This window comes from Ursus arctos, unplaced genomic scaffold (assembly GCF_023065955.2).
Source record: "Ursus arctos isolate Adak ecotype North America unplaced genomic scaffold, UrsArc2.0 scaffold_2, whole genome shotgun sequence".
Lineage (NCBI taxonomy): Eukaryota > Metazoa > Chordata > Mammalia > Carnivora > Ursidae > Ursus > Ursus arctos.
The window spans coordinates 66,392,304-66,418,284 of NW_026622874.1; the positions used below are offsets into that span (position 1 = coordinate 66,392,304).

At 57.9% G+C, this 25,981-nt stretch overlaps 1 protein-coding gene across 5 annotated transcripts in view; it reads right to left on the minus strand.

The window, feature by feature from the left end:
- Positions 1 to 372: 372 nt before the first annotated feature.
- The window catches only part of LMF1 (lipase maturation factor 1), a 96,667-nt gene continuing 71,058 nt past the window's right edge, over positions 373 to 25,981 (minus strand). For 4 of the 5 annotated variants that reach the window (XM_026485498.4, XM_048225081.2, XM_057314911.1 and 1 more), the window contains 6 exons: positions 22,076 to 22,243; positions 10,593 to 10,776; positions 10,320 to 10,473; positions 9,980 to 10,163; positions 9,071 to 9,183; positions 3,193 to 8,733 (listed from right to left, as the gene is read on the minus strand). In XM_026485498.4, the coding sequence (XP_026341283.3) occupies positions 8,559 to 8,733; positions 9,071 to 9,183; positions 9,980 to 10,163; positions 10,320 to 10,473; positions 10,593 to 10,776; positions 22,076 to 22,243 (978 nt within the window). In that variant the 3' untranslated portion in view covers positions 3,193 to 8,558. Of the gene's footprint in view, positions 2,448 to 3,192; positions 8,734 to 9,070; positions 9,184 to 9,979; positions 10,164 to 10,319; positions 10,474 to 10,592; positions 10,777 to 22,075; positions 22,244 to 25,981 lie in introns of those variants that run through there. The other variant, XM_044379214.3, reaches the window with a different exon arrangement.

Genomic DNA, 25,981 nt, shown 5'->3' on the forward strand with positions numbered 1-25,981 from the left:
CTGACTTTAGGTAGCTACGTTCATAGTCACAGGAGATCCAAGCCACGAGCCTGAGGCCTTGCGTGGAGAGAGGGGGCACGTGAGGCTTTCCCAGTCCTTTCGTGGGCTGGAAGGGGCCCCATGGCAGCTTAAAAAGAGGACAGAAAACCCTTCGAAAGAGTGGAAAATGGAGGGTGGAGAGGGATGGCAACAAGCCAAGGACACACAAGAGGATGGGGACGTAAGTACATTAGGACTCACGGTGGACGCAGACATCCATTTTGCTTATACTTTCTTAGATGTGTCTGTGAAAAGACAAGCCAGCTTAGTGCTCGTTATGATAAACATATCGGAAACAAAGTAGACTCTCGTGCTTGACCATGAAAACATAGGTTTTTCTATTTAAAAGATTTTAATTGTGAATTGGAACTCATACAAAAAAGTCCACAAAACGTGTGCTCTCAAAAAACTTTACAAAGTGAGTATAGTGCAACAACCATCAGGCCAAGAGCTAGAACGCTGCCAGACCCCTCGTGGCCCCTGGTGTCCATCCCCATTACAAGCCTGGCTCTGTGTAGCCCCCAGTGGTGTTCTGCACATCTGTGAGAGTTAGTCATGCAGCCTGCGCCCCCCAGTGCGTCAGGCCCCTCTTGCTCAGCAGCACACCTGTGACATTCATGCCGTCCGCCGTGTGGTTGTAGGTTGTCAATTCTCTTTGCTGGGAAGTATCCCATGAACACTCATTTGTCCGTTTTACTCTTGGCGGTGACGTGTTGGCAGTTTTGTCTCTTACGAACAGTGCTGCTGTGACCCTTAGAGTAGACCTCCTCGAGGGTGCCTATCCGTGTCCGTGGTGTACACACTGAGGGAGGGAGCTGCTGGGTCCGAAATGCATTTCGATTGCTCTGTGCCTTCGTCAACACGTGGCATTGCCAGTATTCTGTATTTTAGCCTGGTGTAGGGGATATTTCAGGGTTTCTTTGTCATCTTTTGTTTTCAAAATCAACTTGATCGAGGTGCAAGTGGTAGCGTGCAGATGCTGGCTTACACTATCCTGTATCTCTTCTCAGCTCTGAGCTGAGTGATGACATGTTGGTCGCTTGAAATCAGATGCAGTGGGAGTATTTAGATCGTGGAAGTTAAAAACCCTATAAATCAGAGCTTTGGAGAGCTGGTTGCAATTTACATTAAATGCATCTACTTAAGTGTACAGCTTGATGGTTTTTGACAAATGTGTATACCGTGTTACCTACCATGCAACTGAGATGTAGTGTTTCCGGCCCCCCAAATACTCCCTGTTCTACTTCCCAGTCAACCCCTCCCCAAGATGGCCCCAGGTAACCACTGACCTATTTTCTGTCACTGCAGTTGAGACTTTTTCCTCCTTAGAGTTCTGTATAAATGGAATCATTTTGGTGTATATTCTCTTGTCTCTGGATTCGTTATCAGCTCAGCATGTTTCTGAGGTTCAGATGTGTTATGTGCATCAATAATTCCGATTTATTGCTGGTGATGCAACACAATGGATTCATCCACTCTTCTGCTGGTGGACCCTTGGGCTATTGCCTGGTTTTTGGCTAGTCTGAATAAATGTGCTAAAAGCATTGTTCACAGGTCTGTTTTCTTATTTCTCTTGGTAGATACTTAGAATGGCTGGGTCGTATGGTAGAAGATGTTTAGTGTTTTCGGAAATGCCAGATTTTTCTGGAGCAATTGCACCGTTTTATATTCTGACCAGCAGTGTATGAGTGTTTGCATAGGATATTTCTCCATTAAATGTTGGATAGAACACACCAGTCACCTCAGCCGGAAATCTTCTTTGTGAGGTTTTAATTCATGAATTCAGTTCCTTTCATTATTATGGGACTGCTTGGGTTTTCTCTTTTTTTCATAAGTCAGTTTTAGTAACTTAGATCTTTCATGGAATTGTTTTCATTTCATCTAGTATTCCAAGTCCATTAGGATACAGTTGATAATATTCTCTTATTTTCCTCTCAGTGTCTGTAGGACCTGTAGTGATGACTCTGCCTTCATTCTTGATATTGATAATCTGTATTTTCTGTCCTTTTCCCTTGATCGCTGTAGCTAGAAGTTTATTCCTTTCACCAGCATTTTCAAAGAACCAGATTGGGTTTCATTGGTTTTGTTCTCAAATGTTTTGGCCCTGAAAGGGTTCTGGTTTTATGCAAAGGCCTTTTTGGGAGTCCCCATGTCATGAGGACAAGGTGCCTCTTCCCTACAGCCTGCTGCCCACCCAGCCAGGTCAGTCCCAGTGGAGCAAGGTGGCCACATATCTTGGAGAGATGGGGTAGAACCCCATTTATGCTAGGTGTTGAGCTGATTCCAGGTAAGGGCAGGGCACGCAGCCTTGGCAGAAAGCCATCTAGATGGCAGAAGGTTTATGCATCATGTAACCATGGTTCCCTTTATTTATTCAAATTTTCCATGACCATTTGGTAGCTGCATACCTGTAAGAGAGAGTCTATATGTTGGCTCTGGACACCCACTTTCTATCCCACTGGCTAAGCACCACCTTATGTATTGGCCTTAAGAGAATCTAGCCCTAAGCACTTAACACAAAAGGGATCAGTACTGTATGTGTTTGGCTCCCCCTGCATTCCCACTAGATCTTGGCAGTGTGAGGTCTCCTGGCCTCTGAGACAGGGAAGTTGGGGTCTTGAGACATTTAGGAGGTTTTTCTTGGTTTTATTTTTAAAAATGGAGGTTAAACTGACATTATCACAAAATTAATGGTTTTAAAGGGAACAGTTGGTGGCAGTTAGTGTATCACAATTTCTGTAAACACCACCTCTATCTAGTTCTAAACTGTTTTATCCCCTCAGAAGGAACCCCTCTACCCGTTATTCTGTCACTCTTCATTCTCCCCTCACCCTAGCCTCTAGCAATCACTAATCTTTCCGTCTCTGCAGACTTACCTGTTATAGATATTTCATATAAATAGAACCATATAATAGGTGATTTTTTATGTCTGGCTTATTTTACTGAGCGTTATACTTTCAAGGTTTATCCATATTTTAGCAGGTGTCAACATTTTATTCCTTTTTACTCCTGAAGACTGTTCCATTTTATGGAGAGATCACATTTAGTGTATGTAGTCCTCTGTTGGTGGACATTTGGGTTGTTTTCACCTTTTGGCCGCTGTGAATTGTGCCTCCATGAACATTCATGCACAAGTGTCTGTTTGAGTCCCTGTTTTTAATTCTTTTGGATACGTATACCGAGAAGTGGAATTGCTGGATCTTGTGGTTGTTCATCCACGTCTAACTTTCTGAGGAGCTGCCAGACTGTTTCCACAGCAGCTGCACCATTTACACTCTCACCTGCAGTGTACACAGTTCCTGGTTTATCCACGTCCTCGCGATGCTTGTGATTGTTGATTAAAACCATCACAGCCAAGTGGACGCAAAGTAGTGCCTCAGTGTGGTTTTCATGTGCGTCTGGTAGTGACTAAAGATGCCGAGCATCTTCTCATGTGCTGTTTGGCCACTTGTGTGTCTTTGGAGAAATGGCTGATCAAGTCCTTTTGAATTGGGGTTTGTCTTTTTTGTTGCTCGGCTGTACGAGTTCTCTGTATATCCTGGATACTGGACTCGTATATAACTTGCAGGTATTTTCTCCTGCTCTATGGGTTGTCTTTTCACTTTCCTGATAATGTCCTTAGATGCACAAAAGTTTTAAATTTTGATGTTGTCCAATCTATCTGGTTTTCCTTTTGTTGCTCCTGCTGTTGGTGTCCTGAGAATCCATTGTTAAATCCATGTTTTCTTCTGGGACTTTTGATAGTTTCAGCTCTTTCATTCATTCTAATTTTTGAATACAGTGTGAGGTGAGGACCCAGTGTTGGCATCCTGGTCAGATATCATTTGACCATATGTGTGAGGGTTTATTAGGTTTCCATTTTATTCCTCTCCATGTGTTTGTTGTTATGCCAGGACCACACTGTTTTGATGACCATAGCTTTGTAGTAAGTTTTTAAATCAGGACATATGAATTCTCCAACTTCTTTTTAAAGATTGTTTTTGTTATTTGGGGCCGTCTGCAGTTCCGTGTGAATTTGAGTGTTGTCTTTTCCATTTCTACAAAAAAAGGCCGTTGGAATTTCGATAGAGATTTCATTGCATTTGTAGATTGCTTTGGGTAGTACTGTCATCTTAACACTGTTGTCACGAGTTTACAGCTGTGGGTGGCTTTCCACTGATTTGAAGGTTGTCTTTAGAATTTTTTCGGCGGTGTTACACAGTTTTCAGTGTACAGGTCTTTCGCCTCCTTGGTTAAGTTTTTTGGTAGGTTTTTTTTTTTTTTTGGTTGGATGCAATTAATGAAATTGTTCCCTTAGTTTCTTTTTTAGACTGCTAATTGCTGGTGTACAGAAGCACACCTGATTTTTTTGGTGTTGATTCTGTACCTGCAACTCTGCTGAGTTAGTTTATTAGCTCTAGAGGGTGTTTTTCTTTTGGTGGATCCCATCATCTGTGAATAGAGGTGGTTGTACTTCTTTTTAAAGTGGTTTTTTTTTTTTTTTTTTGACTGACTGCTCTGGCTGGGATTTGAGTGTGGTGCTGAGTGGCATCAATGACAGTGGGCATCTGGTCTTAGTTTGGATCTTCGGGGAAAGCTTTCACCCTTCCACTCTTGGCTCTGGGTTTTTGCTAACTAGCTTTTATTATGTTGAGGAAGTTTCCCCAGTGGCTTTCCTCGTGGAAGGGTGTTGGATTTTGTCAAATGCTTTTCGGGCATCAGTTGAGAGGACTGTGTGCTGTCGCCACCCCCCCCCCCCACCACCATTCTGCTGGTGTGGTGCACTGCAGTGATTGATTTTCTTAAGCACTGTCGCTTGGTCATGCCATGTAATCCTCTTATCATGCTGTTATTCTGCTAGTATTGTGTTGAGGATTTTTGCTTACGGATGCAAAAATCATAAGGGGTAGTGGTGTCTTTGGCTTTGTCATCAATGTAAAACTGGTCTCATGAGATGAATTAGTAAGTGTTCCCTTTTCTAATTTTTTGGAAGAGTTTGGGAAGGACTGGTGTTCTATTAAATTCTTGGTAGAATTCAGCAGTGAAGCTGTCTTGTTCAGTAGTTTTCTTTATTGGGAGGTTTTTGAGTACGTGTAGTCTCTTGTTATAGATCTTTTACAACTTTTGTTCCTTCCTGAGTCACTTTTGGTGGTTCATTTCACTGATGTGATCTAACTTTTCTGTGTACTGTTGCTCATAGCACTCTTGTAACCCTTTTTATTTCCGTAAGGTCGGTAGTAATGCCTCTGCTTTACTTTGATTTTAGTTACGTGCATCTTCTTTCTCTGTCACCTAAGCTAAAGGCTTGTCAATTTCATTGATTACTTTAGGGGTTTTAAGGGTCTTTTTGCTGATATGTGAGTTCTACTTTACTCCCTGGGTTTGAAACTGCATCCCGAGGAGGAAGGTATCTTTATACTGTGTGGATACAGGGCAGAGAGGTCACCGTGGGGAATGGACCCAGGGGACCTTCTTGGCAGAGGGAGGCAAACAGCTGCCTCAGGACTGTTCCCAGACTCCTTCCCAGGAGCCTGTTCACTTCTAAAAGGGATGTCAATCCTAAGGGTGCTTGGGGTGGCAAATGTATGTGATAAAAGTGAAGGTAAAAGCCCCAAATCCATTCGTCTGGAAATTAAAATCCCCACCTCTATTTTTTTTGATGAGGTAACCGGGAAATCAACATTTCTAGGATTCAGAGAAGGCTCATAGTGTCCAGCACAGCTTGCAGGTGCAGCTGGGGGTCTTTAGCCGCATTTCCTGGAGATCAGAAGGCGGAATAGAAAGAAATGGAAGTTTTCAGCCCAAGATGGCAAAGAGCGAACATCTGGACCATGGAGGAAGGAAACAGGAAAGCTGACGGGAAAACCCAGTGTTGGGGCTTTGAGACTGACAAGGAGATAAGAAAGGAAAGCCCAAATAAGCATCAGGAATGGAGAAGGGCCATCACCCCAGAGAGGGGGAGTTCCTGAAGTTACAGGGACATGCGGTGAACAGCGTTGAGTCATGGCAGAAGAAACCGAGTCGAACAGTTAGGAGTACTAACGGCTTGGGTTCCCCAGGCCCCACCTGGGCCAGTTTCAGAAATCCGCGACATTCTCGGATTCATCACCGTGCCCATCCTCCTGCAGAGCCTCTGGGCCCTGAGGCGTGCGGACCCCGTGTAGCCAGCCCCCGACGGCCTGGGACCGTGCAGCATAGGGCCGTCCCAGTGCAGATCCAGGAGCCCCAGGGGGAGAGGGGGCCGCACCAGGAACTTGATGCCCCTGTAGGTCTCTGCTCTGAGTGGGGACCCTCTCAGCAAATGAGCAGACTCTCACGCCCCACAGTTGGGTGAAGGCTTGCGTACACCCTGCCTAACACGTGGCGTGGGCTGCTGTACCTGGCCCCTGGAACAGCCGCTGGATCGAGAGGGCTTGGTCCCCAGGGTTAGGCCCCGCCCTTGAACCTTGGTGCCCCCCCCTTAGGTCTTGGAAGGTGAGGGCGGCGTCTCTGGCGTGTTGATCTACGCCTGACCCCTGGCTTCTGCCTCGTCTGTTTCTTACCAGCTGGGAGGAAAGAGTGCACTAGGTCCACCTGGACACAGCTGTCCCGTGGCCCCTCACACCTGGGTGGCTGGGGAAGGGTGGACTCACATCCTGTGTCCCTGAGCCCCCGGCTCCTGAGGTTTCTCTGTGTTGACCAAGAAACAGCAGATTCCAAGAGAGGGCAGCGTCGGGCAGAGCAGATGCAAACGGTCTGGGCCTTTTTCTTTCACGAGGCGCACGCTTAATCTAGGCCTGTACTGGGGCCTCTTGCCACTCGGGGGCCAGGCCAAGCCCCCACCGGCCTGGTGTGTGGCCACGAGCAGCTTGGGCCCTGCAGGGGTGTGAGCTGCGTGGGTGTCGGTGCAGGAGCTGCCAGCGCAGAGGCCCTGTGTCCTGGTAGGCCTGTGGGGTGACCTGCTGACCCCAGGCTTGTGCTCAGTGAGGTGGGGGAGCCACGGGAGGGTTTTGAGTGGAGGAGGGATGTGGTCTGTCCAGAGGCTGTGGGCCTCAGGATACGCTCTGTCTGCTGACTCCTGGATGGAGGCCGGGGGGCCCTTAGCCTCTGGAAGGGTGGAGGCTGGGGGAGGAGGTCTGATGGGGTCTCTCCTGTCAGAGGCCCCAGTGCCTGGACCTGGAGTCCCTGCAGTGGCCCCCAAGGTGAGCAGATGTTTGTCTTGTCCCAGGACGGGTATGCCCCGAGGCCTAAGCATTGTCTCTTAGGGGGTCCTGGGAGACTGGGGGTGGGGAGCAGAGCTGGACTGAGGCCCGGAGAGGAGCCCCCAGGTAGGAATTCTCAGTCCCTGGGTGGCAGTGAGCCCAGAGTGCAGCAAGAAGGGCTGGCAGGGTGGCCACCAAGCCAAGCTGTAAGCTCCTTCGGCCCCCTACCCACTCTGGTGCCCCCACCCAGCGGCACAGCTCCCGGGACAGCCCCCCAGGAAGGGCTGCCCAGGCCATGGCAGGCTGGTGGTCAGCTCCATGCGGCTGCCGCGGGCAGACTTGCTGGCTCCAGGCTCCTCATCTGAGGCCGCGTCTGTTCTGAGACAGACACAGGGAGCCTGTTTTCCTGCGAGCAGGAACACGGCCTCTCTGTTGGCACCTGGACTGGCTGGCCCCCCAGGCGGGCTGTCAGGGGCGGGTGTTCCACACAGACCACGCTTGTGCCCACCTCGGCCGGGCCTCCTGCCTGAACCACCTCGTTCCCGCCGGGACCCTCCCTGGTGCAGCCAGGCCCTCTGGACTGTTGGGGGGGGAAGGGAGGAAGGGGTGGGTGGCGGCTCCTGCTAGGCTGCGGAAGAGGGGAGGGCTGCCTGGTGACCGGGGCAGGGGGCTGTGCCACCCAGTGCTTGGCTGGGGGTGCAGCAAGAATACCACCCCTCGGGTGGGGGTTCTGTTTGCTCACAGCTAACATCAGGCAGTAAAGATTTGGGGCCACACCCCACTTCAAATGGCAGAGGGCCCCAGAAGGACTGCCAAGCAAAGAATAATCTAGTCAGAACTGCTGCTGTGGGCACTCCCAGGGCCCGGGCCAGGGCTGACGGCTCTCATGTCCCCAGCTGAGCCCCCTCTGCAGGTCACGGAGTAGGGGGACGAGGAACAAAGGGTTTCTGTCCATGCCTCTGGACGCTGGACCTTGAGGAGGCACGAAGGTTCTGAGAAGGGGGTGGGGAGGACCGGGAACCTTGGCTTCTCCCTTTCCCAGGCCTATCCTGGACATGGGGGGACAGCCACGGGGGGCTAAGAGCACAGGCAGGGAGCGGCAGCTTCCTTGTGGCCACACCAGATGTGTGATGGGGTTCAGCTGCCCGGGCGTAAGGGCCTACCTGGGTGCTGGTGGACACAGCGGGGCCAGGGTCAGGTGCTTTATGTATGAAAGGAGGAGACACGCTGGCTCAGGGACCCTCTCCTCTCTGAGCCGGCTTTCCAGGTCTGGGAGCAGGGCAGCGGTGCTGGGCACATGAGACTTCACTCAAATAGCCAGGCCTTCCAGCTTTATTCCTCCGCGCACTGGGGCCACTTCTACTCTAGTTCCGGGTACGGCCACTCCCGTGACCGGAAGTAGTCCTTTAGGTCTCGGAGGCTGAGCGGGGGGAAGTAGGGGCCGATCCTCTTGCGGACCCACCACTTGCCCGCGGCAGCATGCTGGCCCCCAGGGCGGCTGAACTTGTACCTGTAGTGCTCTCCCCGGACCCACCTGCAAGGGAGACCCCACGTCGGGTGGCCTGTCCCTCTGCCTGCTGAGGTGCCGCTCCCCAGAGGAGGACGCTGCCAGGCCCTGCCACGGGGACCGTGGGGGCCCAGGTGACGTCTGGAAAAGGGCCACTCAGCTCCGGAACCCATTGGCACTAAAGGGGTCGCCCCCACCCCTTAAGCAGGCCAGGAGTACGCAAGAAAGGGGCTGGCCCAGAGCCTGGGGATCTTTGCACCCAGGCACGTTTCCTGTGGTTCTGAGCATGGCTGAGGGTGCATCTGTAGGAGAAGCCCTGAGAGGCTGCACTGGACGGGGGTCCCGTCCAGGAGGGGAGTCCTACCTGGGAGGTGCCCTGTCCTTGAAAGGGTTGAGGGCCAGTAGGGACAGAGCCGTGGCGTCGTTGGCCAGGAGCTTGCCTGCCAGGTGGATGATCCACTCGTTGTGCTCGTAGGTCTGGGTGTGAGAAAGGGAGAGGGTGCTGGCTCCAGGCACAGAGCCAGGGATGCAGGGAGCCCTCAGGATGAGGCCGCCCAGCTGTGGCCCCGGGGCCCTCAACTCCCCGCCTGGTCACCCTCAGATGGGGTGGGGGGGGTTAGCCTCTCCTGGATGGTGGGCGCACACTTGCTCCCTGCTTGGGCCTGTTGGGCAGGTGTCTGTCGATGGTTCCTCTGTGGGGTGGGCTCCGCAGCACCGTCCTGTTCTTGGGGGGAGCAGGTGCTGGCCTCTCAGTGTTGTCAGCTGCTAGCCCTGGGGTCTCACGTTGAGTGACGGTCTTCACAGACAGATGGGACAGGGACAGCCCTGCCAAGCCTGTCTTGTCATCTCTGGTGGAAGGGCTCAGAGGAGCTGGTGGGGACAACCTTGGCCCTCTGTACCCACAGACCTTTGTGCAAGGGTGTCTGGGCAATGTGGAGACACCCCGGTGGGGGGGGGGCGCTCACTGCTCTCCAGACGCAGAGGCGGAGCCTGTGCGCTCAAAACCACCAAGGAAAAGACCCGGGAGGAGGATGTGGCCCAGGGGGGTTGGGATTCTGCCCTGGGTGCCACGCACTGCACCCGGCCTGCTGTCCTGGGGTGCGGCGCCGGAGGGGCGAAGATGCCTCCTGTCCCGCGTCCAGGAGGCCGGGGAAGGGGGGTGTCGCATGAGGCAGTGACCTCACCCCCACCAGCCACACTTTGGGCGCCCCCACTGAGGTGGCCACAGCCTTGGGAACACACCCGGGAGGGGAGGAGCAGGAGAGGCCCTTACCTGGAAGGCCGCGAACCACATCAGCCAGTCCAGGCGGTGGTGGTAGGGGGAGATGAGGCATGGCCGCCGCCCTGGGTCACCCGGCTTGCACTTGAATTCATAGTCCTCCCACACGGCATCTGGTGAGCTGGCGTTGGGGCTGGCTGTGCCCTGCAGGATGACCTCTGTGCGCTCCTTGGTGATGCTGTGGGGAGACCGGGGCAGGGGGCTCTAGGCACACGAAGGTGGCCGCTGTGCCTCTGCACCCTAGCTTCCTTTCCGAGTGGACCAGGGTGAGGGGCTGTCCCCCTGGGTCCCAGGTGCACAGAATGGACAGGGCAAGGGGCGGCTGCACCCATACCTTCCGAAGGCTCCATATGTGTTGACGATCCTGAGCGGGTTGAAGGAGGTGTTCATGACCTGCGTGGGACTCAGCAGGTTGATGACCACAGGGACACTGAGCCAGGCCACCAGGACGCCCAGTGCCACGTGCACTGCCCGCCGCACCATGCAGCCTGGTAGGGGGCAGACGGGGGCGGTGGGGTGAGCTCTGCTCTTGGGCCTAGATCCTCGCCAGCCCCTTACTCCCAAGCCGCGACTCCGAGGCTGATGTGGAAACTCACTGTCCACTCACCGCATCTCAGGGTGGGCTGGGCCCCTCGGGCGGTCTCCTCCTGCAGCTTCAGGACTCGGTCCTTAAGGCCACCAGGCCCGGAGGGAAACAAGAACCCCAGAGTGGCGTCGTCGAAGCAGGCCATGCTGGGCACCATGGTCAGCCAGTTGAGGAAGCTCAGGTTCCCGCTGATGATGAGGACCACCTGGAGGGGACGGAGCTCGCTGAGGCCCACACCCGGACGGACTCTGCACGGGATGTGGCGGCTGTAGCGCTGGCGTAGGGGGAGCGACACCTGGAGGGCCGGCCCTCTGAGAAGCGCACACGGTGCCTGTGCCGATTCTTGAGGTGCCTGAGGGCTGGGCCCGTCCCTCCACAGGCTGCGTGCCTGACTCTCCGCAGACTGGCCCCGCGCGCGTCCACGCCTCAGCTGATCTCGCAGGCGGGTTCTTGCTAGAGCCCTGAGCGGGACCGAGCCTGCGGACACCTCAGTTCCGGCCTCTCAGGCTGCCCGATTCCTCCCCGCAGAACTGGGAGCTGGCTGCTTTGTGCGATTTGATCCTGTAGTTGGTGTTTGGGGACTGTCAACAGGTACAGGTCTGGGGCAGCCCCGGGCACCTGTGCCCATCATGTGGGAGGTGGACGAGGCGCTTGCCTGCCCACTGGAAGTTAGGGGTCGGGGGCACCTATCTGGCTGCCCTGCCCTCCACATCCAGCAGCCCCCCAGACACATCCACAGTGGCCATGCATGAGGCCGACCTGGGCGTCTGCTGGGATAGGCGTGGCTGACCTCCCCTTAGGTGCGGCTTCGTGGAGCCAACCTCCTGCATTTTCTAGGCACCGTAAGACAGGGCTGGCCACTGTCCCTCCTCAGAGGCCTCGAGCAGCCCCGGCTGGTTCAGCTGCAGGGTCTGGGGTGACACACGGTCCAGGAAGCCCAAATGGGCCTGCCCTGTGTCCAAGTCCTGCTGGGCTCGTCTATGGACGAGCCGGATGGTGACAGTTTTCCCATAAGGTTCACCCCTAGAAACGACTCAGCATCTTGGTCTTAAGAACGAAGGTCACAAAGAAGTCTCCAGGTGGATGGAGTGCCAACAACCTGGGGGTTTCCTGCACCCCCAGCCCGTTTTCCAGCAAGCTGCTGGCCGTCAGAGGGCTGCAGCCTAGAGCCACCTTTCAGAACTTCTGGAAGGTTCCTTCTAGCAGCTGCACATTTTTGTAAATTGTTTTAGTGACTTAAAAATAACATCTCTGGCCTGGTTATGACTCTGTCATTGGGCCCTGGAGGGTGAGGATGCTCCTGCTGCGCCCCTGCCCTGCCCACCCACACCAGGCCCTCTGAGACCGCAGGCGGCACGGCCCAGAGCCCACATGCACCCAAGGGGGAGGCTTCTGTGAGGGAGGTCTCCAAGGAGGCCCCAACGCCCTGGGGAGGCAGCTTCCCCACGCATGAACAGGTGCCCCCAGAGCAGCATGGGCTCGGGAACCGTCAGGCACAGGCGGCGAGGAAGCAGCAAGAACCATGCATTCTGGCAAATCTGCATTCTTACTTTTTAAGTCAGTTTCATTGAAATACATGAAAAAGGCACCCACCTTACGCGTATGGTTCAATGGCTTTTGACAGATGCTGACTCTCCTGTAAATCACGATAAATTCCAGAAGGTTCCACCTCACGGTCCCCTGGTGCCTGCGTTGTTAGTCCCCAACCCCCACCCTATGACCTGTGAACTGACCTCTGCCGCCTGTCACTCTGCCTGTTCCTGAACTTGGTGGGCACAAAACTCCTGCCTCCACTGTCTCCCGGCTCTGGGTCCCGAGACCCACCCAGTGGTGCGCGAGCCGTGGAGCTCGGCGTGCTGCCCCGCATCTGGGACGGAGCGCAGCTTGCGGGGACGTCCGGCGCGCCTGCTGGACTGGGCGTGGCCTGTCAGAGGTGCGTATGGTGCCGTCCTCTCACGCCAGGTGCTTCCCCGACAGTATCTTTAGAAGGGGAGACGTCTGCTTTCCATGAAGTTCCGAGTTACCAGTTTCTGAAATCTTCACAACTAGTGCTGTGCTGTGTGTCCCGAGGCCCGCTGTTTACTCCGGGGCTACGGCGATACAGACGTCAAAGGTCGCAGGTCTGGCTGTGGTGGGGCTGCTGGCAGCCGGCCCTCTGCTCCTGCCCAGGAACTGACCCTGGGCAAGTCCCGCGGAGGGAGGAGGCAGCCCCAGGACGGGGCAGGAGCTGAAGCAGTGGCAGTGTTCACGAGCTGCCGCACGCAAGGAGAAGCCAAGATGCGAGTGGGACCCGGTGAGCCGGGCAGCGGCCAGACAGACCTGCTTCCGGAGGGACTTTGAGAAAAAGATGAAACCGGAACACCACAAAATCGCCCCTGAGGCGAGAGGAGAAAAGCCAGAGTTCGTCCACACACGTGACCAAACGGATTATTCCTGCAGCAGGTGTGACCTTCACAAGCCCACGGCCGTTTGCCAAGCAGGGCAGGCCGTCTCCTCGCGCAGGTGACTGGACAGGTGTGGCGACGCGGCCTCGCTGTGGGATGCCCAGTGTGGGGTGTCGAGGTCAGACCTCCCGGCGCCCGGGCTCTACTCCCCAGACGGCCCATAGACTCCGGGAGCCGGTCTGCCTCTGCTCTCCTTTGCTCCTGCCCAGCCCCTTAATTCCTGAATTTTCATTACAGCCGGGTCCTGATCCTGGGGATCGGGGAGGAATGTGAGGTCACAGACGCCAACCTAATGAGGGTCTGGCAGGAGGAACCGTGCTTTTGATGGGTCATGTCAGTTTTATGGATTACGACGGCATTTTATGAGGTGTGACGTGAGATGTGTGGATTCATGGCTCTCCCAGGATTAATTTGGAAAACTAGTGTTCTTGGTTGTGAGCCCCCAAATAATGATTTCTCATTCTTCACTGTCTGCACGTTAACAGCCCCTGGGCCGCAGTCTCTCTCACAGGCGGGGCCCTGGGCTGTGGTCCCAGCTGGCGGGCTGCTCTGGGCATGTGGGGCTCCTCCCCGGGGTTGGCCGCGAGCCGCATCCCTGTGCCTCCTCCCCAGGGGGGCCTGGCCTCCCAGCACTGGCCTCCCCGGGCCAGCGGCACTCTGACACTCTGCTCAGCTCCCCAGCTTCTCCCAGCTGCGTCAGCAAGTGACCGGAGGGGCAAGTGTCCCTGAAGCTTGGCTGTGCCTCCTCCTCTCAGGAGTCTTGGCCGTCTGGCAGCTCTCTGCACCTTCTGACGAAAGTTTGCACGATTTACGTGGGGTCGATTGGTGGTCTGCTCCATCTGGACCCCTTTCAAGACACTGAGGGGCTGGCGGTCTTGGTGCAGCTCTCTGGGGCTGTGGGGGGTACAGCGGCAGAAGCTCCCTCCACTGCTCTGTACGGCTCGATTACAACTGGGACATTGAGCCTGCCTCCTTTCCCGACAGCCCACAGTGGGGTGCGTTCCCAAATTCCATTCTCTTATGCTGGGTGGGGCACTGGGCATGTGGGGAACCCTCGTATCTGCCCCTCAGAGCCCCTCGCACTGCTGGCCACCAGCACCCACGTCTAGCCACGAAGGGTCCATCTGGGCAAACCCTCACTCCGACCCCGTACTGCCCGGAGACACGGCCACTGTCACCACTGAAGACCCAGCAGCAGCGCAGCCCGGGGCCAACCTCTCAAGGCGCAACGGGTCCAGCCTGCACACATACCGAGACACGGGCTCACCCCTGGCCCCTCGCGGCCTTGCTGAGACCCCACAGAAACCCAGGCCCAAAGTCACTCACCGGAAAGGACACTCACCGGCAGAGAACACTCATTCTCCGCGCCCTGTGGTCAGGGAGCACAGTCCTAAAAGTACCAGGCGAAAAGCAGATGGGAATTGCTGAAACCTGAACTGAAATCTGAAGATGGGTTTGAGAAACCCTTGAGGGAGGACAGACAGACTTAGCAGCGCCAGGGGCTTCCTGATAGACCTTCAAGAAGCTCCCCAAGGGGGTCCAGGACACCCCAGTGGAGTGACGTGCAGGCTCACAGGGCTCTGGCGGTCTCTCGTGTCCCAGGATGAATTAGAAGGTAAGATCACGTAAGCATTTAGACTGGGGAAACAAGGGGAAAGTGGTCCGTGGATTGCCACGCCTCCAGTCTGAGAGTGGAGGGCATGGCACATGTGGCATTTTTGCCACGTTCTGGGGTGGCCCAGATGCGGGGTCGCCCACTCACCTCTTTGAAACAGTCCAGCTGGGCGAGCAGGGCGGTCATGTGGTTCTGCACAGCAGGTACCATCTGGAGGGGGACAGGGCGCAGCCACGGGGTCTGTCTGGCTCCTCTGAGAACTGAGCAGAACCACGTGCCCGCTGCCCGCCCACGCGCCGGGCCTCCCCGAATTCCATCTGCGAACACCCAACAGTGAGGACGGGGACAGAGGAGAGCCCCAGAGACCCTGTCCAAGGTGCCCCTCTGTCTCCTCCAGCAGCTCCATCCTGTCGGCTTCCCTGGAATAATCCAAGGACACGCTTGGGCACACCCTTCCTTCCTGTTCCCCTGAGGAGAGCCCAGCAGGGATGACCTTGGGAGTTTCTCAAGACTCAGGCAGAGCCATCGGTAGCTGGCGTGCCAAATCTGACACTGCCCCTTCATCCCTGAAAAGTGGGGCCAGCCTCTGCGGCCCGAGGCCATGATCATCCTGCCTCAATACTCAGTGGTTCCAGGAACACTCCGACTTTGCATCCAGGGCAACTGGCTTCTCAAGGCTCGAGGGCCTGGAAGGAGGGAGCAGTGCTGTAGCTGGACGGGAGACAGAGCAGGTGAAGCTTGACCCTGGGCGACCACACAGACCCACACCAGCCTCTGCTCTCCCTAGGGGCAATTAGTGGACCTTGGCCCAGGGAAGGAACCCTCAGAGGGCAGACCTGACGCTGGGGGGGGTCGAGGTGGCTGGCTGGAACTGTGCCGGAAAAGAAGGGCATAGACCAGTAGTTGCAGGGATGGCCTGGGTGCCCTCAAGTCTGCCAGCCACAGAGTCCCAGGCACGTGGAAGGAGGCGGGTGGAGACCCAGGGGAAAGCCAGGCACACAGCAGAGACCCCACGAGGCCCAGGCCCGAGGGAGGCTAGACCAGCCCTGCCTCTAAGGCTAGTTCAGACCCGCCCGGTGCGACGAGACTCGTGAGTAGGGAGCTGCTCGGCAGGAAAGAATTCAGCACCGAGAAGCACACAGCGTCCACACCCTCACCAACAGCCCACGGTGGCCGGCGTCCCGTCAGGATCTGCAGACGTGCGAGCCACAGCTGGGAGGGAAAAAGGGTCACGAGAACAGAATCAGAGGCAGGAGAAAATCGGGAACTAGTAGATAAGGACGTCAGAACCGCTACTGTGAATAAAGGGATTTACAAGACGACACGGTTGCAAACGAGAGAAATATGAAAACTATGAAAACCACATGACTTTAAGAGGAAACGGGGCAGCTACGGCACAGACTTCGGACTGGTGGACACGGGGACAGGAGCGTCCTCGCAGGTGCAGGAGCAGAGCCCGAGGCACTTTCAGAACCGAAGCCGCACAGGGCGCCCGACAGACACACTGTGCGCCACGTCCCAGGAAGGGGCAGTGGCAGAAAAAATACTGAGAAATAATGTCCAAAAGTTCTAATTTGATGGAAATGATAAACGCACAGGTCAGAGAAGCTACGAAACCACCACCAGGCACACACGACCAGATCACTGAACAGGAGTGAGAAAGAAGCATCTTCCAGGCGGGTGGAGGGGCAGAGTCGCAGGGCAAGCAAGGGTGAGCGCGGCAGGCCCCGCACAGACCGAGGGCACATCTTTGCTGAAAGAACGACGCCGTCAGGCTCCGACACCACACCACGAGGCACAAAAGCCCCGGAGGCGGTGGCTGAGGTGGAGATGCCTGCCAGCAGCCTCTCCCACGAGGGAGTGCTGTTCCCGCAGCCCTGCTCAGTCCCCAGGGAGACTCGGGAACTGCCGTTGAGTGGCAGGTCTGCGCGTGAGCAGCTCTGGAACATCTGCTGTTTCCCTGAGGGACGACCCTGTGCGGTGGGGCGGGTGCGAGGCACAGATCACCGTTAGCTTCCACTTACAGCAAGAGCGCACAAGCCTGCCTCCCTCAGCCGCACCCTGGCTCCCAGTGGCTTCGGTTCGGGACCTTAACCTGAGCCTTCCTGGAGGCGCAGATGGCCCAGGCCACCCTCCGTGCCCCCCCCCCCCCCCCGCAGTGGACTGGGGTTGGGCAGCCATGCCTGGGCAGAGCCCCTCCGGGGCTCCACACTTCCCTAAGAGGGGCACTTCTCCAGCCTTTGAAAAACACAGCCGGCTGCCCCTGTCCCCCCTTGCATGTGATCACCAGACAGAGGGGCCCCAATCCCGAAGCCTTGCTGGGCGCTGCAGGAGACACGGGCCTTCTTCCTGGAGGAGGCTCTGTCGTCCTGGATGTGGCACAAAGAGGCCTGGGGTTTCCTGCCCCCCCCCCCCGTCACATTCACACGGTGGGGCCTTGACCCAGAGAACGCGGGTTCCCCAAAGCACAGTGTGAGGGATGGAACCCTGGGGGTGCAGAGATGGGTGCAGAGCCCTCGTCAGGCACACACTGGCTGTGTGTCCCCTGCCATCCGTCTGGATGGTGGTTGTTTAATAAGAAAAATGGAATTTGGTGTGGAGTGCACGGCCCCCCATGTGCTGAGGGATCCTGTCTTGTTCTTCCTGGACATTGCTGCCATCTCTCCTAAAGAGAACCACACGCGTGGTCCGTCTGTGTTCACTCTGGCCGTGGAGCCTACAGCGTGCCTGCTGGGCGCGGCGCAGGCTGCTGGACACCAGGGCCAGCGGCGAGCAGGCAGGAAGCGGAGCCGTGAGGGTGGAATCTTGGGCCCAGGAGATGCTGAGCAGATGTTCCGGGTGATGCAACACACCCACAAAGGACGGGGATGGTTTCTGGAACTCCTGAGCTGGGTTCTCTGCGTCCAGCACCTCGGAGGACACACATGCTCACGGGCACTTTCTGTGGCCGGGAGCCCTGGACCGTTATCCCCGGCCCCCAGTTCTGGGCATGTGGCTCGGGGGCTGGGGGAGGCAGCTTTCCGCCTGTCGCCATGGTGATGGTCCTCACCGTGACCTGTTCCTGACTCCGGCCACAGGGGGTGGAAGGACCCAGGACTTGGTGGGCAGTGGGGGTGAAGCTGGTCCGGGATCTAAGACCAGTGTCCGCCCTGACCAAGAGCCGCTGGCCTAGTGAGCATCCGCTCCCACGCTAGGATGGGCGTCCGGTCCTGCCCCTGCCAGGGTCTCTCCCTTAGACACGAGGCTTGACGTCAGAAGGCGGGGGGCGTCTGGGACCGGGCGGCTCGGCGCTCCTGTCGACTCTCACGTGCACCTCCCCAAGTGGAGGATGGGCCCGTGGCCTTGCAGAACCCTCCAGAACAGCTGTGTAAGCGGTGTGTAGGAGGAGAGAAGCGTGTTCACATCCTCAGACTCTCCCGCAGGAATGAACGGGAACAAACAGACCCAGAGACTTCCCTTGGGGTGTTGGGTGCAGAAATAGAAGCGCGGCCCCCGTCAGGACAACGCATAAGCCCCCCCCCCCCCCCCCCCACCGCTCCTCACAGTGACCAACCCCCGGCACGGCATGGTGGTCCCTGAGAGCCAAGCTCTTGCCGTGAGGCTGTGCCCTGCAGCCCCTGTGCCTGAGACCCCACATGTCTGGGCGGGGGCTGGACCAGCTGCCCATTTGTCCTCTCTGCTCTGGACAGCTGGGCAGCAGACCGGGCCTTGGAGCGCCACAGCGCTAGGGACCTCCTGCTTTGTCTTGGGCGTGGCCTAGCGCTGGTGAGGGTAACTCCGGGGATGTGCCTGCACCAGAGGCTCCCAGGGCCTGTGGGGATGGAAGGCAAGCGTGTGGAGTAACGTCCAGAGCTGCGGGTCGGCAAGGTCCGGCTTGGGCCCTGCCCTGCGCTCCTGTTGCCCCCTGCTGTCCACCACTACCCAGCCAGCAGACCCCAGAGCCGGGTCGGGACCCAGCCATGGGGCCCGAGGCTGCTGAGAGCCGTCCACACTTGAGCCCTGAGCCCCTCCACGTGCCGTGGCGACACCGGTGCCCTGGGCCAGGATTCAGACTTCCTGCCCAGCCGGGTCCAGTGAGCCGGTCGTCGCCCTGAGGCGACCCCTGCCAAGTGCACTGTGGGGACAAGGGCACTCTGAGAGCCCCAGTTCAAATTCCACTTCCCAGTAGCCAAACCCTTTACGTCTGCTCGAGTAGCACAAACGTCCTTCACCTGCTCTTCCGGGTGACGGGACAATGAGCTTGTTGGCACTCGTCAGAGCCGGCCTCTGGGTGTTGGGGAGAGAAAGCGGTAGGTGGAAACTGGTCCCCGCAGGCCCAGGCAGGTTTAGAGCCTGGAGAGGGTCCCAAGTGGTCCACGGCCTGGAAAAGCAGCCAAGGTGTGGGGGGCTGCTGAACGCCCCACAACCCGAGAGCAGTTCTCCGTCACCATGGTGACCACGAAGCTGAGCAGACCCACACGCCTGGTTGTGCAGGGCAGGGTCCTCCAAGTTGCCTTGGTACTGGGACAGTGGGGGAGAGTCCAACATGAGGTGGTGCCCACCCTGGTGGGTCCTGTTGGGTGTTCGAGCCTCTGCCTGGAGTCACCTGCTGCTGGCTTGGAACCATGGGAGCACGGGGCTCCAGGTAGGCGGGGCAGGCATGGAGCACAGTGCTCCTGGCCGCCCAGGGGAGGGGGGCCCTCATCGGAGGGCGTGGGCACAGGGCTCATTGGCCCAGCCGTGGTTCTGCCCTTGAGCCAAGTGTGGTTGATTCACGCGTAAACTGTGGTGCACCCAGACCACAGAAGATGATGCGGCAGTGAAAAGTTAAGCTCTTAAGCCAGGAAAACAAGGACCCTCAAATGCATGTTACTGAGTGAGGGGCGCGTCTGAGAAGCGGGTCTCCCAGACGACTCCAGCCATGTGACATTCTGGAAAAGGCCGAGCTATGGAGACAGCAAAGGGTCAGTGGCTGCCCTGGGGTTGAGGGAAGGGAAGCACGGGGGGTTGTCAGGGCAGTTCGATGGACACCTGTCACTATACATTTGTGCAAACCCAGAGGACGCACAATGCCGGGTGACCCTGAAGTAGGCTGTACTTCAACTGATGACCGGGTGTCCATCTGGGCTCATACGTTGTCACCGATGTGCACGTGACACACGGACGTGGGGACTCTCTACAGTCTGTACTCCATCTTTCTGGAGAAACTAAAACTGCTCAACAAGAGTATGAATTAGACAACAGCTCGAGCATTGGGGGAGCGAGAGCAGGTGGCAGGACCCAGCCAGAGCACAGCCTTAGCGTGGCCGTGGCAGCCAGACGGGGATGGAATTTGGACTGCGAGTCTGTGCAAGGGGCATGCGTTGACCCGCAAGAAGCCGTGTAACAGAGGAATTAGGAGAGAGACAAAGTGGGACGGTGAGAACAGCTGAAAGGGACAAGAGGAAACACAAAGATGTGAAACTAAGTCGGAAGATGCCAGCTGAGGGGTGTGCGCGTCAGCCTCCGTGTGGGAAGCAGCCCCTCTGCTGTGATATGGGGCCCGGTTTTAGGAGAACGTTTGCTGCTACGACTGCCTTCAGAAGAAAGGACGCCCGGCCTGTCCGACAGCCCCTGCGATGCAGAGTTTGCGTCTCGCAGCAGCCCTGTCCCTGCCCTGCGTGTCACCGGTGCAACCAGGCAGGCCACCACCACCGACGGACCGCAGTCCCCGACAGCCACACGCAGCGCACACCCACGCTGGCAAAGTTATCCCAGGGACGTAGCCAGGGCGCGGTGTCACCAAGCGGAGTTTCTCCCGGGAGGTGAGCCGTGACGCACCTCGTCAGCAACTCACAGGAGCAAAGCGTGACCTCACGGCCGGCGCACAACAAACCCCGTATTTAGTTCATCCGCTCGTGACTAAAAATACCCGAAGTAAACTAGACACAGACAGGGCTTGATGAAGGCGGACGCACCGCACACCTCCGCGCATGCTCCGCCGGCATCCCTCGGCCGAGGGACTCGAGAATGCGCGGAGCCCGGCTCCGGCTGCCTGTCGCACCGTGACCGGGGGCAGTGCCCGGACCGCCTGACGACCGGGGAGCAGACAGACAGAGCAGCGCCGGCCAGAGCGCTGCTGCTGCTCCAGGAACTGCCTCGGGTGGAGCAGACGCGTGATCACGACGGATTGGCGCAGGGGCCATTAGACGTGATAGCTGCGCGGACGGTCATGGTGTCTGCACACTCAGGCCCCACAGGGGAAGACGTTTCAGTTAGAAATTCCACTCACAGTATCCACAAAAGCAAGGTGGTACAAATCCATCCCGGTGTGGACGAAACCTGCGCCTATCACACCCCCACGGGGGCGTCGGCTGTGTGGCCGTGGACCAGAGGCCATCCCGCTGGATCCCACGCACCACTGCCCACCATCAGGCCCCCAGCCCCGGGACAGCCCACATGCAGCACAGTTGGCAAGGAGGTGAAGCAAGTGGGGCTCACGGGCCGGAAGGAGAGGAGACGATACTATACGAGGTCACGCCCGCTGGACGTGGGCTCCCCTCAAACACACACACCCACAGCAGGTTTATTTCTAACGACAAAAACCTGGAAACACCCAGAATGTCCACTGAGAGAACAGAGAAGCTAACCGTAGGACATCTGTACCATGGAATGCAGTAACGGAGGGAGCTCAACCCAGGACACACCAACCCCACCGTGGACACCACGCCTTGGCCAAGTGGGGCGGCCCCACCCTGTCCCCCATGCTCTGTGCTCTGGGGAGCAGCCACAGCGGCCTGGGGGCAGGGAACTGGCTGGAAGGGGCGTGGGCGCCTCTCCACCTGGGTAGGTGTGGCAGGGCACATGCTCCCCAGTACACGCAGACCGTGCACTGCCCTGCTAGCTGCCCCCCGCAAAGGGACAGTAGCTACGACAGACGAATTTAAAGTCGATGAACACTACATCAAAAACTAACGATGAATACGTTGGCTAATTGAATTTAAATTAAAAAAAAAAAAGGAACATAAAGTCCCAACAGTGTTTTTCTTGGGAATCAATAAGTAGACACCCCAGTTTAGTGAAAGGGAGGTCTGAAATAGTCGGGGCCCCAGAGGAAGTCGGCGGCAGAAGCTTGGCTCACTGGGGAGCAGGCCTGGTTCCACGGGGACCAAAGCCAGGGGGCTTGCCGTACAGGAATGGGGCAGAGCGGCGGCCTAGGACACCCTGGAGCTGAGGGTTCAGGACAGTTGTCCGCGTGGAGGTAAGCCACCACCAGCCTCTTCCTCAGAGACCTGACCTACGACGGCTGGACGGCTAACCCGTCAGAGGGGTTAACCCGTGAGAGGAAACCCCTGGAACCTACCAGATCCTCTGGACGCGTCCTCCAGATGCGAGGGAGGAGTATGTCCTGGGCCATCTGCCCCGTCCTCCCCCAGAGACTCTGATCTCGAGGACACAGCTACGGTGACTCCCTGGCGCGGGCTCACCTGGAACAGGATCTGCAAGGCCCCGTGGAGGGCGCACATCTGCCGTCCGAGGAAGATGAAGAAGGGCACCACGAGCTCCAGGAAGTGGTTGCTGAGCGTCTCAAAGCGGTGGACCCACCACGGGGATCGGTGCAGGAAGTAGGCCACAGGGTTGGGCACTGGCTGCGTCTGGGGGACAGAAGGCGGCCCATGAGCCAAGCCTGGAACTCCACCCCACAAGGGGACCTCTGCCCACCCCGGCCCTGCCCACCCTGTGCCCACTGGCAGTCCCAGGAGAGCATCCTGGCTGGGAAAGGCTTGGAAGGCCAGTCCCGTGGACCTTTCTCCGGCAGCTCAAATGCCTGTAGCAAAGTGCCAGACCTGGGTGGGGTGGTGGGAACAGGACGATGGAACCGAGTGTCTCAGCCTTCTTGGGGTGCATGTCACGGGCACCCCCCCCCCGCCTGGTCTCCTGTAATTCTGATGCTGACCCTTGGGGGTACCCTGAATGTTCTGGGGACCCAGGAGCAAAGGGACGGGCACTAGGGTAACCCAGGTTTCAGGCCAGTGCTCACATGCGGGCGATTTCCGCTTGGAGGCTGGTGGAAGCTGGGGGTTCCGGCCTTGTGTGTGTTCCTGGGAACAGCCTCCGAGCATGTGTGAGGGGGGTGGGGGCGGCATGTCCCGGGAGGCCCGCGTGTTGACTCAGCCGCGGTGTTGGCCGCCCTAGGGCCCAGCTGACAGGCCCTGCGCCTCTGACTGCAGGGGCCCGGTCCTACCCCCGATCCCGGGCAGCAGCCGAAGCTGGGAGCCGGCCACGCAGAAGGCTTTGGGGGTGGGGGTGCGCACCCACCCAGAGGGGACGCCCAGGTGTGGACGTGCAGCCGTCAGTGAAGGGCAGGGGATTTGAACGCCAGCCAGACCGCTCCGATTCCGGGAACTGTGTGCAGCCCAGCACATCCGCCACCCCCACCGCCACCAAAGTCTGGGACCCCAGGGTGTTTGAAAGCAGGTGTGGGGGGAACCCAGCCCAGGTGAGTGGCCTGGCGCCTTTTTTTGCCGCCACAGGATCTGAACACAAGCCCCTCGTACGCTACCGTTCTCCCTCCTGAGGACTTCTGCTCTCCGCGCACGCACATGCCCCCTCCCCCAGTGTGGCGATGACATCACCATCGAGGGGAACGCCGGGGCCGAAGGGACAAATGGGCAATAGCGGTTGGTTCCAGCTCTGAAACTCAAACGTGTTTCTGATACTAAATGACTTTTACTTGGCACAGGTAGTTTAGCTCCTGCCACTGCCCCTACAGCCCTGCGCCCACCACACCCTGCTCCCCAGCATGGGCTGGGTGCAGCCTCTCCTACCCCCACCCTGGGCGCGCTGCCCCCTGGACACAGCACCTGTGTCGGAGCACGGGGCCTGCTGCCTGGACATGCAGGGCGACAGGATCGGGCAAGAGGCCACAGGAGGAAGTCATGCAAATGGCGGCCCTGGCTGACTTCCCACCCCCACCGCACTCAACGCTCAGGGCTGGAGGTGGCTCCAGGTAGGACGGCCGCTAGGGAAGGGCCACCGTCCCATCCAGTTAGAGCTTTCTTGCTAACTTTGCGTTTGGACACAATTTCTGACTTGGAGAAAAGTTAGAATAGGAAAGAAAAGAGTCCCTGAATGCCACACTTCTCACCCGTGCTCACTTGTCTTCCCGCTGCAGGAGCACACAGAAGCGTGCGGCTCTGCCCCGCAGCGCTGGACCGTGACGGGTGAGCGTGCTCGTGGCACCGCGATCACAACCAGGGACAGGGGCTCTTCTGCCCCACGGGTCCGAGCAGGTGTATTCAACAAAAGGCGACCCAGGCCATGTTGCCTCCAGGCCCCCACGTCTCGCCCGCCTCTCATCTGTTTTAGGACATGGACGAGCTCATCTGCATCGTGTCCCTCAGGGTGGATCTGGGGCACACGCTTTTGGCAGGAGGCCCGCAGAGGTGACGGGCCTGTCCTGGGAGGCCCAGGGTGGCCGTGTGCCTTGGCGTGGTGGTCTCCACTTGGACTTCTTGGTGGAGGGGTGTCAGCCAGGCCCTGCTCTGCACCGTGAGGCTGTGATATCAGCAGCCTCCTGCATGCATTCCAGCGTCCTGATGGTTCTCGCCAGAATCCACGGTTCCCTTGGCCTCTGAATGGTGACTTCTTGGTCCATTGTTCCTTCTGCTTTTATTAGCTGGCTTCCTACACGAGGTCCAGGTGTCCGTCCAGCCCATTTATCTGTGCTGCTGTGGACACGTGGGCTTTCATTCTTCACAGCCACTTATTTTGACGTGTCCACAGCACTTTCAGAAACCCTCTCTCCTTTCTGGCCCTGAAGACGCTCCAGGTGAACCCCCGGCCGCTGCCACCCCTCGGTGCACGTCTTTCCCAAGGAGCCCTGGTCCCTCTGAGGGGAGGCTGGAGTAGGCACCCAGCCTGGGCACGAGGGTCGCTGTCTCTGGGCCCCTCCGATAGGTAAGCGGCTGCATCTCCGTTGCCCTGCACCCACGCCAGTCCCGCTCACAGGGCTGTGTGTCTACCCATGTTCCGAGGGGATTTCTGCAGCACAGGGTAGCAGACGGGGGGCCTCGCCCCATCTTTGCCCCAGGGGCTCTCGGCCACCAACACCTGTTCCCCCCTGTGAGTGTGATGGGCGTGCCTGCCTATGTGGCCTCTGGGCCCTGTTTCCTCTCTCCTGAGGTTTCTGCCCCACCAAGTCCCCCAGCCATGCAATCCCGGACTGACACGTGGCCGACACTTGGACAGGACACATGTGGCCACTGCTCATGGATGACTGAGTGCAGCGTGTGTCCCTGTGATGCGGCCTTTCTGTTCACTGTCCCATGGGGACCCCAAACAGGGAGCCCCATGTCCTTTGCCCTCAGCGTGGACGGTCCACAACTGGCCGACAAGCACAAAGGTCTTGGTGCCAGCTCTACAAAGAAGTCTCTTCGGCTGGGTCCTTTCTGAAAGGCCACTTGGGGTGGATCTCAGTCGAGGCCGCCTTGGTGACAGGATGCAGACACGAGGGGAACGAGCAAGGATGCAGGGGGAGGACGTGTTTCCCTTTGGCCTTCAGAGCAGTCACTCTTTCAGAAGTCCCTGCACCAATGGGTCACATCTGCTTCTCTGGAGGTGTGGGGTCCTCCTGCATCCGGCGAGGGTCCTAGCGACGGCCATCCACCCTCTAGGACTTCTCGAGGACGGGCCGGCCCGGCTACTGGTAGGACACGTCTATAAAGAAAAAGCAGGACTTGCTGTGCTTGCTTGGAGCCTGGGGAGGGAAGCCACGCTCTTCACTGAATCTGGGAGAAGCTGCCAGCAGCCCATCTCCGGCATCCGTTCCTTCCAGCGTGGGGGGGGGGGGGGGGAGGCCGAGTGTGGGTGGCGGCAGTGGCTGAGCGTGCGCGACTTCGCTCCAGTGTTTTTCAGCAGAACCAAGCCGCCCGAGTATGGGCACGAAGCTGGCAGAGGCCCAGCCTGCAGGCTGTCCAGCCACCCGCCGCGCCTTTGGGCAGCAACGCCCTGTCCACCTGGGGCGGGACCAGCACATCCTCTGCAGGCTGGCACCGGGGGTGGGGCCGCCCCCCGCCAGGCGCCTCATCCCTGGCAGGAGGGATGGGGAGGCGACCCGGCTTGCCGCGCGCCCTATGATGCCTCAGGTCACGCCGTGGCAGTGGCAGCCTGGACGGAACAGTGCGGAGGGGGCAACGCGGGGTTTTGAGGAGACGGCTGTAGCCCAGATGTATGATCTGTGTGGGCGGCTGCTGCAAATCCTTGTTACTTCAGATTTAAGCTTAGCGCACGCATGCGAAGCACTGAGAAGACGTGCTCTGCGGAAGCTGCCACCCGACAGCGCCAGGACGCCCGGGCAGCCAGGGAACAGCTGGACGGCCGGTGGAGGGGCA